Source organism: Pristiophorus japonicus, chromosome 11 (genome assembly GCF_044704955.1).
Source record: "Pristiophorus japonicus isolate sPriJap1 chromosome 11, sPriJap1.hap1, whole genome shotgun sequence".
Taxonomy (NCBI): Eukaryota; Metazoa; Chordata; class Chondrichthyes; family Pristiophoridae; genus Pristiophorus; species Pristiophorus japonicus.
Window position 1 is genome coordinate 147735098 of NC_091987.1, and position 13342 is coordinate 147748439.

The 13342-nt window shown below is 43.5% G+C and overlaps 1 protein-coding gene across 4 annotated transcripts in view; it reads left to right on the plus strand.

The window, feature by feature from the left end:
* Positions 1 to 11017, plus strand: part of mtrf1 (mitochondrial translational release factor 1) — a 34618-nt gene extending 23601 nt beyond the window's left edge. For all 4 annotated transcript variants that reach the window (XM_070893079.1, XM_070893077.1, XM_070893078.1 and 1 more), the window contains 5 exons: positions 4817 to 4989; positions 7002 to 7119; positions 8098 to 8234; positions 9033 to 9131; positions 10350 to 11017. In XM_070893079.1, coding sequence (XP_070749180.1) covers positions 4817 to 4989; positions 7002 to 7119; positions 8098 to 8234; positions 9033 to 9131; positions 10350 to 10484 — 662 coding nt within the window. In that variant the 3' untranslated portion in view covers positions 10485 to 11017. The remainder of the gene's footprint in view (positions 1 to 4816; positions 4990 to 7001; positions 7120 to 8097; positions 8235 to 9032; positions 9132 to 10349) is intronic.
* Positions 11018 to 13342: the final 2325 nt, after the last annotated feature.

The following is a 13342-nucleotide window of genomic DNA, read 5'->3' on the forward strand; positions in this document are numbered from 1 at the left end:
AAGAAATAATCTGATCAGCCAGGAAAATGCACAATGTCCCAGACTGCAGAGGATTGGGAAGCGAGGGATAGTTGGACTGAGTTATGCAGATGTCAAGCAGTTCCTGTTTTAAAACCATACATTGTCATCTTTATTTCCCCATTAGAAAATCCTATGTCCACATTTATAATAGAAGCAGCTTAAGTAAATTTGTAATTGCAGTTCAGCCATTGTAATGACACCCTGCCCCCTCCCTGCCAGCGAGTGCTGGTACTTTGGCTCCCTCACTGGTAGGAGGGTGTAATTACACTGGGTCAAGTTTAAAGAAAGACAGACTTGGATTTATCATTATCATCATAGGCAGTCCCTCGAATCGAGGATGACTTGCTTCCACGTCAAAAAGGTGTTTCAATGATCAACCTAAAATTCCAGGTCCGAACTAAATTTTGACGGATGGAAGATGCCTGTGTTTAGATTTTTTTTAACGTGTGGTGACCGTTGCACACCAGCCACCACACGGGCTTGACAGAACTAGGTCTTGATCCAGTGGCAAGGGTTAACCAAGATGACTGGAGACCTGCTCTGCTGCACGGATCTAATGCGTTCACATATCGCAATGTGGGCTGGCCCGTGCTGTGCCTGGGCCCTCGCCTCTTGATTTATATAGCGCCTTTCATGACCACCAGATGTCTCAAAGCGCTTTACAGTCAATGAAGTATTTTTGGAGTGTAGTCACTGTTGCACTGTCTCCGCAAGATCCTGCTAATCCCCTGGGAGGATAGACCCACCAACGTCAGTGTTCTCGCTCAGGCCAACATCCCCAGCATCGAAGCACTGACCACACTCGACCAGCTCTGTTGGGTGGGCCACATTGTCTGCATGCCCGATACAAGACTCTCAAAGCAAGCACTCTACTCGGAACTCCTACACGGCAAGCGAGCCCCATGTGGGCAGAGGAAACATTTCAAGGACACCCTCAAAGCCTTGATAAAATGCAACATTCCCATCGACACCTGGGAATCCCTGGCCAAAGACTGCCCTAAGTGGAGGAAGAGCATCCGGGAGGGCGCTGAGCACCTCGAGTCTCGTCGCCAAGAGCATGCAGAAAACAAGCGCAGACAGCGGAAGGAGCGTGCAGCAAACCAGTCCCACCCTCCCTTTCCCTCAACGACTATCTTGTGACAGAGACTGTAATTCCCACATTGGACTGTACAGTCACCTGAGAACTCACTTTGAGTGGAAGCAAGTCTTCCTCGATTTCGAGGGATTGCCTAAGATGAATGTGGGAAAAGCGGCAGCCAATTTGCGCACAGCTAGCTCCCACAAACAGCAATGTGATAATGGCCAGATAATCAGGCTTTGTTGTTAAGTTGATTGAGGGGTAAATAATTGGCAAGGATATCGCGTATAACTCCTCCCTTGTTCTTCGAAATAGTGCCATGTGATATTTTGCGTCCACCTGAGAGAGTAGACGGGGCCTCGGTTTCACATCTCACCTGAAAGACGGCACCTCCAAAGTGCAGTGCTCCCTCAGCACTGCATTGGGAGTGTCAGCTTAGATTCATTTTGGTGCTCAAGTCCCTGGAGGGAGACTTGAACCCACAACCTTCTGACTCCGAGGCGAGGATGCTACCCACTGAGTCACAGCTGACACAGCTAAAGTTTACACAGGCAGTTCTCATTATATGCATGGATATAATCAGTTATAATTGAAACAAATTGACAAGAATTGTGTGCAGAATTTAGATTTTTAATATTGGCCCGGGACTTTATGACGCTGATGACTGCGTATGCACAGAGTACGCCGTCATGAGTCCTCAGGATGGCCCTGCAAGTTCTGCATTCCTGCATGCGCGAAAACTCAGATCCTGCAATCTGTCAAGTTTCTCCTTGACAGATCGTCCACATGCGCCCCAAAACCACTTTCAGTGATGCAGAGTTTGCCCAACTACTGCCCAGAGAGTGCTGAACCCCTTGCACCTGGTAAAAGCAAGGTAAAATAAAGGATAAATGTAAAAATTTTAAATGATTATAACATACAAAAACGTTAGTGTCAGTACAGAAATACTCCCAAGTGGCCAGTGGAAGTTGATTTATACATTTCAGCACAAGGTAAGGGCTGAAGTTAATATTTCTATGTTGGAGTGATTTGCCCCATATTCCAAGCCTCCCACAGGCATGAAAAGAAGTGCAGAAGTCCTTATAGAATCATAGAATGGTGACAGCGCAGAAGATGACCATTCTGCCCTTCGAGCCTGTGCCCACTCTCAGCTAGTCCCGCTCCCCTGACCTGTACCCGTAGCCCTGCAAATTTTTTTTATCCTTCAGATACCTATCCAACTCCCCTTTGAAAGGTAAGATTGAGTCTGCCTCCACCACCCTTTCAGGCAGCGCATTCCAGATCCCAACCACTCGTTGCGTTAAAAAGGTTTTTTCTTACGTTGCCTTTGATTCTTTTGCCAATGTCCTTAAATCTGTGTCCTCTGGTTCTTGACCCTTCTGCCAATGGGAACAGTTTCTCTCGATCTACTCTGTCCAGACTTCTCATGATTTTGAACACCTCTATCAAATCTCCTCTCAATCTTTGCTGCTTCAAGGAGAACAACCCCAGCTTCTCCAGTCTATCCATGTAACTGAAGTCCCTCATTCCTGGAATCATTCTCGTAAATTTTTTCTGTACTCTCTCCAAGGCTTTCACATCCTTCACAAAGTGAGGTGCCCAGAATTGGACATAGTAATCCAGTTGGGGCTGAACTTGTGTTTTATACAGATTCATCATAATTTCCACACTTTTGTCCTCTACCTCTAATTATAAAGCCCAGGAGCCCCAAGCCTTTTTAACTGCTTTCTCAAACTGCCCTGCTACCTTCAACACTTTGTACCCATATACCTCCAGGTCTCTCTGTTCATGCATCCCCTTTAGGATTGTACCATTTAGTTTTTATGTCCTCCTCATTCTACCAAAATGTATCACTTCACACATTTCTGCGTTAAATTTCATCTGCCACGTGTCCGTCCATTCACCAGCCTGTCTATGTCTTCCTGAAGTCTATCCCTCTCCTCCTCACTATACCTCCAAGTTTTGTGTCATCTGCAAAATTTGAAATCGTGCCCTGTATACCTACGTCCAAGTCATTAATATATATCAAGAAAAGCAGTGGTCCTAGAACCGACCCCTGGGGAACATCACTGTATACCTTCCTCCAATCCAAAAAATAGCCATTCACCACTACTCTCTGTTTCCTGTCACTTAGCCAATTCCATATCAATGCTGCCACTGTCCCTTTTATTCCATGGGCTTTAACTTTGCTGGTAAGCCTATTATGTGGCACTTTGTCCAAAGCTTTTTGGAAATCTGTGTATACTACGTCAACCACATTACCCTCATCAACTCTCTCTTTTACCTCATCAAAAAACTCGATCAAGTTGGTTAAACACAATTTGCCTTTAACAAATCCATGCTGGCTTTCCTTAATTAATCCACACCTATCCAAGTGATAGTTAATTTTGTTACTGATTATAGAAACATAGAAAATAGGTGCAGGAGCAGGCCATTCAGCCCTTCTAGCCTGCACCGCCATTCAATGAGTTCATGGCTGAACATGAAACTTCAGTACCCCCTTCCTGCTTTCACGCCATACCCCTTGATCCCCCGAGTAGTAAGGACTTCATCTAACTCCCTTTTGAATATATTTAGTGAATTGGCCTCAACTACTTTCTGTGGTAGAGAATTCCACAGGTATTGTTGTTATAAGCTTATTGTTTCTAAAAGCTTCCCCACTACTGAGGTTAAGCTGACTAGTCTGCGGTTGCTGGGTTTACCTTTAAATCTTTTGAACAATGGTGTAACATTTGCAGTTCTCCAGTCCTCTAGCACCACCTCCATAACTATGGAGGATTGGAATATTATGGCCAGTAGCTCTACGATTTCCGTCCTCAATTTCCTCAGTATCCTAGGATGCATTCCATCCACTCCTGGTGATTTATCTACTTCAAGTACAGCTAGCCTTTCCAGTACCTCTATCAATTTTTATTCTATCAAGTGTCTCCACTACCTCCTCCTTCACTATGTCTATGGCAGCAGCCTTTTCCTTAGTGAAGACAGGTGCAAAATCCTCTTAGTACCTCAGCCATACTCTCTGCCTCCAGGTGTAGGTTTCCTTTTTGGTCCCTAATCAGCCCCACCCCTCCTCTTACCAGCCTTTTAATATTTATATGCCTATGGAAGACTTTTGGATTCCCTTTGATGTTGGCTGCCAATCTGTTCTCGTACCCTCTCTTTGTCCCTCTTATTTTCTTTTACACTTCTCCTCTGATCTTTCTATATCTATATAGCCTGATTCTCAGATGCAGCCTTACAACTGTCATACACGCTCTTTTTCTGCTTGATGTTAGTTGCCCTACCTTTCCCCTAGTGGGAATGTACCTCAACTGTACCAGAACCATCTCTTCTTTAAAGGCAGCCCATTGTTCGATTACAGTTTTGCCTGCCAATCCCGCTGAAATTGGCTTCCCCCCTGTTAAACATTTTACTCCAGATCGTTCCCTGTCCTTTTCCATAGCTAGTGTAAACTTTATGAAACTATGATCACTATTCCCTAAATGTTCACCTACTCACACTTGCTCCACTTGACCTACCTCATTCCCCAGAGCCAGATCCAGGAATGCCTCCTCCTTCAAATTCTAAAACTGCATGGTGGGACTTGAACTCATGTTTTCTGAATTACTGGTCCATTAACATATCCACTACACTACCTTACCATCAGCATCCACACCATTGAACTATTGGTGAATTCCTTTCACCAAGTTGTTTTTTATTTGTGTTCTCCTTTGTTAGGTGGATTACATCATGCAGCAGCGTGTATTTCGGGGGAGAGTGCTTATCGGTTCTTAAAATACGAAGGTGGAACCCACAGGGTTCAGAGGATTCCTGAAGTGGGCCTGTCATCACGGATGCAACGCATCCATACTGGCACCATGACTGTCATTATTCTACCCCAGACCGATGAGGTGAGATAGAAGATGTCTCTGAAATGAACCGTCAGCTAACAGTACTGTGTTTAATACACGGAGGGGAGTGCTGTGGGAGTAAAACAAGTAAGCAAAGTGTCTTTGGGATGTAAATGGCTCCAACACAGTGAGATGCTGTGCGATGGACAGACTCAGCATATTCCAATAACTGAGCGCGGATATGTAGTAGGAAGCTCACTTAGGGCTCAAAATATAATACTAAGGTTCAGAACAGTCCGATTCACTATCATCCTATTCACTACGAGCAACACTATGTTATGATAGTATCCCTCACTAGTTTTTAAGTGCATGCATTCATACACAGTTTTAATGTCCTTCACACTTCAGACATTGCACATTATTTAAAAAGTATAAACAGAAATATTCATTGAAGTACAAAGGCAGCGATTTGCAATGTGCAGGGAACAAAGTGTTCTGGTGCCACAGTATCTGCAGGCTGAATAGCAATCAACCTATGAACCTTTTTTTTAAGACCCTCCTTAAAACCTACTACTTTGATCAAGCTTATGGTCATCTGTCCTAATATCTCATACAGCTCGGTGTCAAATTTTGTTTGATAACGCTCCCGTGAAGCACCTTGGAATGTTTTACGAAGTTAATGCCGCTATATAAATGCAAGGTGTTGTTGGATGCCCAATGTTTACTTAATCTTAATATGACATAATTGCCTTAAAGGGACACACACCTACACCGTAGCAGCAACATACATTGTTTTATCGGATTCAGTGGATGTCCCATGGCATTGCCCAGCGGGAGATGGGATAAAGTAAATTTCCCTCCGTGCTTTATGGGCGATTCAGCTTCTGGAGCTCGTGAAGCTCCATTGAGTGGTAGAAGTGTGCAGCAGCAGGCATGACTGTTTGATGGGTAGTTTTATTAATGGACACATCCTATCAGGGCATTACCGAGCCACATAACAGAATGGAGAATCCTAATAAGGACCATGTAATCTCCACAACAAATATAATAATAGTTAGTGTTTGTTCCTTTTCATATAAGACACGTTCTGGGCATCACACCTCGGGAAGAATATATTAGCCTTGGGGGTGCAACGCTGATTCACCAGAATGATACTGGGGCTAAAAGGGGGGAAATTACAGGGACTGGTTGGATGGACTAGGCTTGTATTGCCTTGAATATAGACAATTAGGTGGTGATCTAATTGAGGTGTATCAGATGATTAAAGGAGCTGATAGGGTAGATAGACAGAAACTATTTCCTCTGGGGGGTGATGGTGTAAGGTCCAGAACAAGGGGGCATAACCTTATTAGAGCTAGGCCGTTCAGTGGTGATATCCAGAAGCACATCTTCACACAAAGTGTAGGGGAAATCAGGAACACTATCTTCCCCCCCAAAAAATTGTTGAAAATGTAAAAACTGAGATCGATAGATTTTTAGGCATAGGTATTCAGGGATATGAAACCAAGGTGGGTGGACGGAGTTAAGATATAACAGGCTCGAGGTGCTAAGTGGCCTACTCCTGACCCTATATCACAAATGACTGACTGGAACGGTGTGCTCATGTGGAGGGTAAACGCTGACACACATTAGTTGGGCTGAAGGGTCTGTTTCCATGTTGTATCTTCAATGTATTTTGCTAGGAGGGAGGCAGAGGATCTCAGGCCGAAATGGCTCCCAAAATTCTCTGAAATCTGATTTGCTGAGAACTTCGGGAATACTTTCTGTTCTCTTCCAGCCTTTCTATACTTTCCCCGCAAGTATACTTTCAGGCAAGTAGAATGTGGCAGAAAAAGAATGTTTGTTTTCTTGCCAGTGTTCATTTTTCAGCCTCAGATTCTGTTAAGTGTAAAAATTCTTGCTCAACACTGATCGTGTGCCCCTGATTGTCATTTAATTTAAATTACTGGGCACTTCAGAATTTGTTGGGTGTAAAAAGTGAATTCCCAGGAGTAGACTGTACCAGAGATTGCTGAGTTTACTTGGAAATCATAAATACCTAATGCTCTGCTTTAACCTACTCCCCATTTTAGGTAGATATTAAAATAGATCCCAATGATTTGAGGATCGATACATTTCGAGCCAAAGGAGCAGGGGGGCAGCACGTTAACACGACAGACAGCGCAGTGAGAATTGTCCATATTCCAACAGGTGAGTGGCTGTCTGCTTTTCCTGTGGAACTCTCTTTTTTGTGTAAAAATATGCTGCCTACGTAAGGGACAAACTGCGTATTACTGCCATTGGTATCTTCCACTTTTGGACCATTTTTCCACAAAAAATTGGAAGCAAGTTACATTTGAGTAATATATTTTAAGTTCAAGTTCAAGTGGATTCTTGTGGTTTAAAATTCTCCTAGAGCTACTCGGACAACATGTTAAAGACATGCAAATTTGTGGAATGTTATGGCTCATATTCTAATTTAAACTCCTAACGACAAGAGTTAATTGACTCATTGACCCTAATATTTAGAGGCAGGTGGAGGAGGCTGGAAACAGCCGAACCTGGCAAGGCCGGGGATGTGGAGGTGCTGCAGGATTTAACAGCAGAACCTTGACATCAATTTTCATTTTTAACCCAACACCTCTCCTAACTGACCCACTCTTGCCCATCGTGGGGTGGGGGGTGAAGGGGTTTAATATCAAGGCCATTAAGTCAGGATGGTTTACATTCATTTTAAGAGCAGGAAACTGTTTCTTGGGACCCACTCCTGAAGGCAGGGGAGGGAGTTGGCTTTATTGATGGGTCTAATGGGGAAGTCGACAATGAGATAGATACAAGGTCAATTAACCAACTAGGTGAGATTTGTTCACTTGCAGTCTGTGAAATAAACTGGCTTAACGATTCATACCTAGTTTCGTCTCACTAAAGCGTTTGTTTGTGTACTGAAAGATGGGAGATGAGTACATGCGAACGACACGCTATCCAGTTTAGGTTACAAGGTGACCCGAGTGTTAACCTGTGATTCGATATTGGTAGTACAGGCAGATTACTTACCGGCGTCACCAGTACCACTGAACCCGAGAGTATCAAAGGCAATCCTGAAATATGTAACACTTCTCAAAAGTTGCATGTCTTGTGTGATAATACCAGATTACTGCAGATCGCATTAACGGTGTCTAAACTTCCTAGGTTTAACAATAGAATGCCAACAGCACCGGTCACAGTTAGAGAACCGAAAGCTGGCCATTCGCACATTGAAAGCAAAACTATACCAGCAGGCGACGGAGAAAGAGCTAGAGCAGAGGCAGAGTACCCGGAAGCTGCAGGTAACGGTCATAAGGAACAATGTTCAATCTCATCGAGCTTGCCCTTTCCTGAAATCTGGCACTGTGGATTCACCAGGTTGCTGATTTACAGAGTAGCAAGCTCAGCGTGCTAATTCCATTTTCCACTGTGCTGGTCCAGAAACCACACTAAGGAAGTGACTAGAGACAGTGCTTTTATTTTGGTCATTGGCTCTGTTGTGATATGTAGTGTTGATGGTGCAAGAATTTTGAAATATCTCAAAACAGACCCACGATCCGACTAAAGGACCCTCATGGAATGTATGCATCTGTGAGTATGCTCACAGATTGATAGAGCTGTGAGTAGCTTAGCCAATCACATGATGTTCACAAGACTCCATAAAACCCCAGCCACTTGGGTTCGGGGAATCCACGATGAAGCGGTGGTTGTGAGCCTGGTGGATGAACTGGTAATGTGTAGTGTGATTGCTAATAAACCAACTAGTTCTTAATAGCAATGTACTGCTATGAATTCTTAAGCAAAGAACCCATAAAGCAAATATATTACACCTCATAACCCAGAGCCTGTGTATTCAGAGTTGCTGAGCTGCAGTGTGCACACAAATCTGGCATAACTGTGGCCCTGAAGAGAGACTGCAAAGTAGTAGCTTCACATTCGACAATGTATGTTCAAATAATGGATAAATGAATGATCCTCACACATCTTACTGTGTTTCAATCTTCTATTGTATTACATTCCTAGTTCAGAGCAATTGCTTTTACTCTAATATGTAGTCATGAGCTGCAGTGAGAAATTTACTTTAACTTTGTCTACAATAGGTTGGAACAAGAGCCCAGTCAGAAAGAATTCGTACCTATAACTTCACCCAGGACAGGATTACAGATCACCGGATTAACTATGTTGTGAGGGACATTAAGGTGAGGGATATATCAAAGTGTATTTATAATTATTTGGGAAGTAAATCTCTCAATGAATGGGCTTCAGTTACATTACTGATTTAGACAAAGGAATTGAATGTAATATCTCCAAGTTTGCAGATGATACTAAGCTGGGTGGCAGTGTGAGCTGTGAGGAGGATGCTAAGAGGCTGCAGGGTGACTTGGACAGGTTAGGTGAGTGGGCAAATGCATGGCAGATGCAGTATAATGTGGATAAATGTGAGGTTATCCACTTTGGTGGCAAAAACAGGAAGGCAGATTATCTGAATGGTGACAGATTAGGAAAAGAGGAAGTGCAATGAGACTTGGGTGGCATGGTACATCAGTCATTGAAAGTTGGCATGCAGGTACAGCAGGCGGTGAAGGCAGCAAATGGCATGTTGGCCTTCATAGCGAGAGGGTTTGTGTATAGGAGCAGGGAGGTCTTCCTGCAGTTGTACAGGGCCTTGGTGAGGCCACACCTGGAGTATTGTGTACAGTTTTGGTCTCCTAATCTGAGGAAGGACATTCTTGCTATTGAGGGAGTGCAGCGAAGGTTCACCAGACTGATTCCCGGGATGGCAGGACTGACATATTAAGAGAGACTGGAGCAACTAGGCTTATATTCACTGGAATTTAGAAGAACGAGAGGGGATCTCATAGAAACATATAAAATTCTGACGGGATTGGACAGGTTAGATGCAGGAAGAACGTTCCCGATGTTGGGGAAGTCCAGAACCAGGGGTCACAGTCTAAGGATAAGGGGTAAGCCATTTAGGACCGTGATGAGGAGAAACTTCTTCACTCAGTTGTGAACCTGTGGAATTCTCTACCACAAAGTTGTTGAGGGCAGTTCGTTAGATGTGGCCCTTACGGCTAAAGGGATCAAAGGGTATGGAGAGAAAGCAGGAATGGGGTACAGAAGTTGCATGATCAGCCGTGATCATATTGAATGGTGGTGCATGCTCGAAGGGCCTACTCCTGCACCTATTTTCTATGTTTCAGGCTCCAATACGATTATTCTCAGGCCTGGAGCTGTATAGCAGCGAGCTCCCACTTCCACAGTTTGCAGACCAAGTGCAGTCTGCTATTTTGGTTAGGTCTGCAAACCATTATGAATTACAAATGGCAGCATTGTAATCACATATCATCCTAGTTTTTAGTTCTTTAAATCAGCCCACATCTTGTCCTCTGGCTTACTCTTCTGTTCTGTTCTAGGAGATTCTGTGCGGTGGGAGACAACTCGATGAATTGATTAATAAGCTTCTGGAGTCAGCGGAAAAGGAAGCTCTTCTGGACCTTATAGAAACAAGTAATAAAGGAGCAATGGAAGGGAGTTTAAAGCTAAAATAGTCAAGCGAGTAAAGTATTACTCAAAAACAGAAAATACAAACTGATTGTGGTTAGGTTTTCCAAAACCAGCCACTTCGCATCACGATTCAAGTTCTGGATATTGGAAAATTTGCTTAGAAATGATTCAAAGCAAAGGTATATAATTTTAAGGTTATAGGGAGCTAATCATGTGACATTAAGTTTGACAAGATCGTATCTGTCTAATTTGATTTATTTCTGGACTGGAAGTGAAGCTGCGATGCAGTGGCAGAGTTTCTCATAGTAGGGGAAGGTTTACAAACTGGCTCAGAGGGTTGCTGAACAGCTCCAGTCCTCAGTAGAGGTGTATATTTCAGCTCTAGTTCTTAACCATTTTGGAACATCCAGCTCTCCCGATAGGTAAAGCAAAACCTCAATGGATACGTTTAAACCTGGACCAGTGTCTAATGTAGAGTGTTGCATTTTTTTTTAAATATGTGAGCAAGTGTAAAAATTCTGTATATTTGTAATATAGTTTATCGCCAAGTTGTACAGTCTGATCGACAGTGGAATAAACAGTGGAATGATTATGAGAATGCCAGTGTCAATTCAGTGAGCTAATTCCAGTAAGAGTATCTGTTCAACCCCAGGGAATGCTACATTACCAGATACAGTGAGTGTAAAAGTCACTAGTCATAGGGATCAGCGGCTTACTTACCAGAGTGGTCTTTGACAGAGCACAGGAGAAATATCTGCTACAACCCTACAAAGCAGCACAAAAAATGTTTAGAAATGATACAAAACAAGGTTACATAGAAAATAGGTGCAGGAGTAGGCCATTCGGCCCTTCAAGCCTGCACCACTATTCAGTAAGATTATGGCTGATCATTCACCTCAGTACCCCTTGATCCCTTTAGCCATAAGGGTCATGTTTAACTCCCTCTTGAATATATCTAACGAACTGGCATCAACTCTGCGGTAGGGAATTCCACAGGTTAACAACTCTGAGTGAAGAAATTTTTCCTCATCAGTCCTAAATGGCTTACCCCTTATCCTTAGACTGAGGCCCCTAGTTCTGGACTTCCCCAACATGGGGAACATTCTTCCTGCATCTAACCTGTCCCGTCCCGTCAGAATTTTATATGTATCTATGAGATCCCCTCTCATCCTTCTAAACTCCAGTCGATCCAGTCTCTCCTCATACGTCAGTCCAGCCATCTCGGGAATCAGTCTGGCAAACCTTCGCTGCACTCCCTCAATAGCAAGAACGTCCTTCCTCAGATTAGACCAAAACTGAATACAATATTCCAGGTCAGACCTCACCAAGGCCCTGTACAACTGCAGCAAGACCTCCCCTGCTCCTATACTCAAATCCCCTAGCTATGAAGGCCAACATACCATTTGCCGCCTTCACTGCCTGCTGTACCTGCATGCCAACTTTCAATGACTGATGTACCATGACACCCAGGTCTCGTTGCACCTCCCCTTTTCCTAATCTGGCCATTCAGATAATATTCTGCCTTCGCCCCCAAAGTGGATAACCTCACATTGGCTCTCCCTACCTCACTTCCACGGTTTGAAGTGGAGCTTCAATCCGATGTAGCACTTCCACTATCATGCAGACTCTGTCAAAAACATTTACTTGGATCAATTGAAGATCAGTAGGAAGGGTGGCTATATGAACTGGAGGTCAGTTCATTTCCACTACCTTGTCCCTTTGCATCCAAACTTTCCTTCCCAAACGTACCGTTTGTAACCCCCACTCAAGACCAGGATGAAGGAAGCATGTACCTGTGATGGGAAGGATGCAGTATGTGTAGCTGCTTTCGCCATGAAATAGTCCAGTGGCATTCACACCAACCCAATACTTTGTAATGTATCTGAATTACAATATTTTTTTAAAAATTGGTAGAAATTTTAAGTCACACGCAACAATTTATTACCCCAAAAGTGTATCCAATTATCCAAATGTTTTCCTCCCTCCAAGTTGTTTGATAGAACCTCCAGAATTATTCCAGGACAGGCAGGAGGTACAACTTGCTATTTGGGATCCTATTAAATAGTGGTCTCCCTATCTTAATACAAGAACCTGATCAATAGTTATTAGAGAACAACTCCTGTTCATCTTGTGCCACCATCGACTTTTAGATCACTGGAAATTTCAGTGCTTTTCACCCATGCAGGAGTTCATTTACCTGACCCCATCAGCCTACTTAAAATAGGATCTTTCTACATGCATTATTCTATATCTATCCATAAATGGGTACCATATCAGCCATTTTTTTTTTTTAAATGGGGTCAATTCTGAAGATACTTGGTCTCTCACAATCTGCCCACAGTGGTATCAACAGCAAATTTAGCAAATACTAGTCACCCCGTTCCAGTCATTTACAAATATTGTGAACAGCAGGGATCATAGAAACTTAGAAAATAGGTGCAGGAGTAGGCCATTCGGCCCTTCTAGTCTGCACCGCCATTCAATGAGTTCATGGCTGAACATTCAACTTCAGTACCCCATTCCTGCTTTCTCGCCATACCCCTTGATCCCCCTAGTAGTAAGGACCTCATCTAACTCCTTTTTGAATATATTTAGCGAATTGGCCTCAACAACTTTCTGTGGTAGAGAATTCCACAGGTTCACCACTCTCTGGGTGAAGAAGTTCCTCCGCATCTCGGTCCTAAATGGCTTACCCCTTATCCTTAGACTGTGACCTCTGGTTCTGGACTTCCCCAACATTGGGAACATTCTTCCTGCATAAAATTTATCCCAGAATAAATCCCTGTGGAACTCTACTGGTCACTTCTTCCCCAGGCAGATCATTTTATCACCTTTCTGGCTGTGAAGACAATTCTCAATTCATTTAGATAATGTACCTTTAGCTGCCACACACCAGTCACAC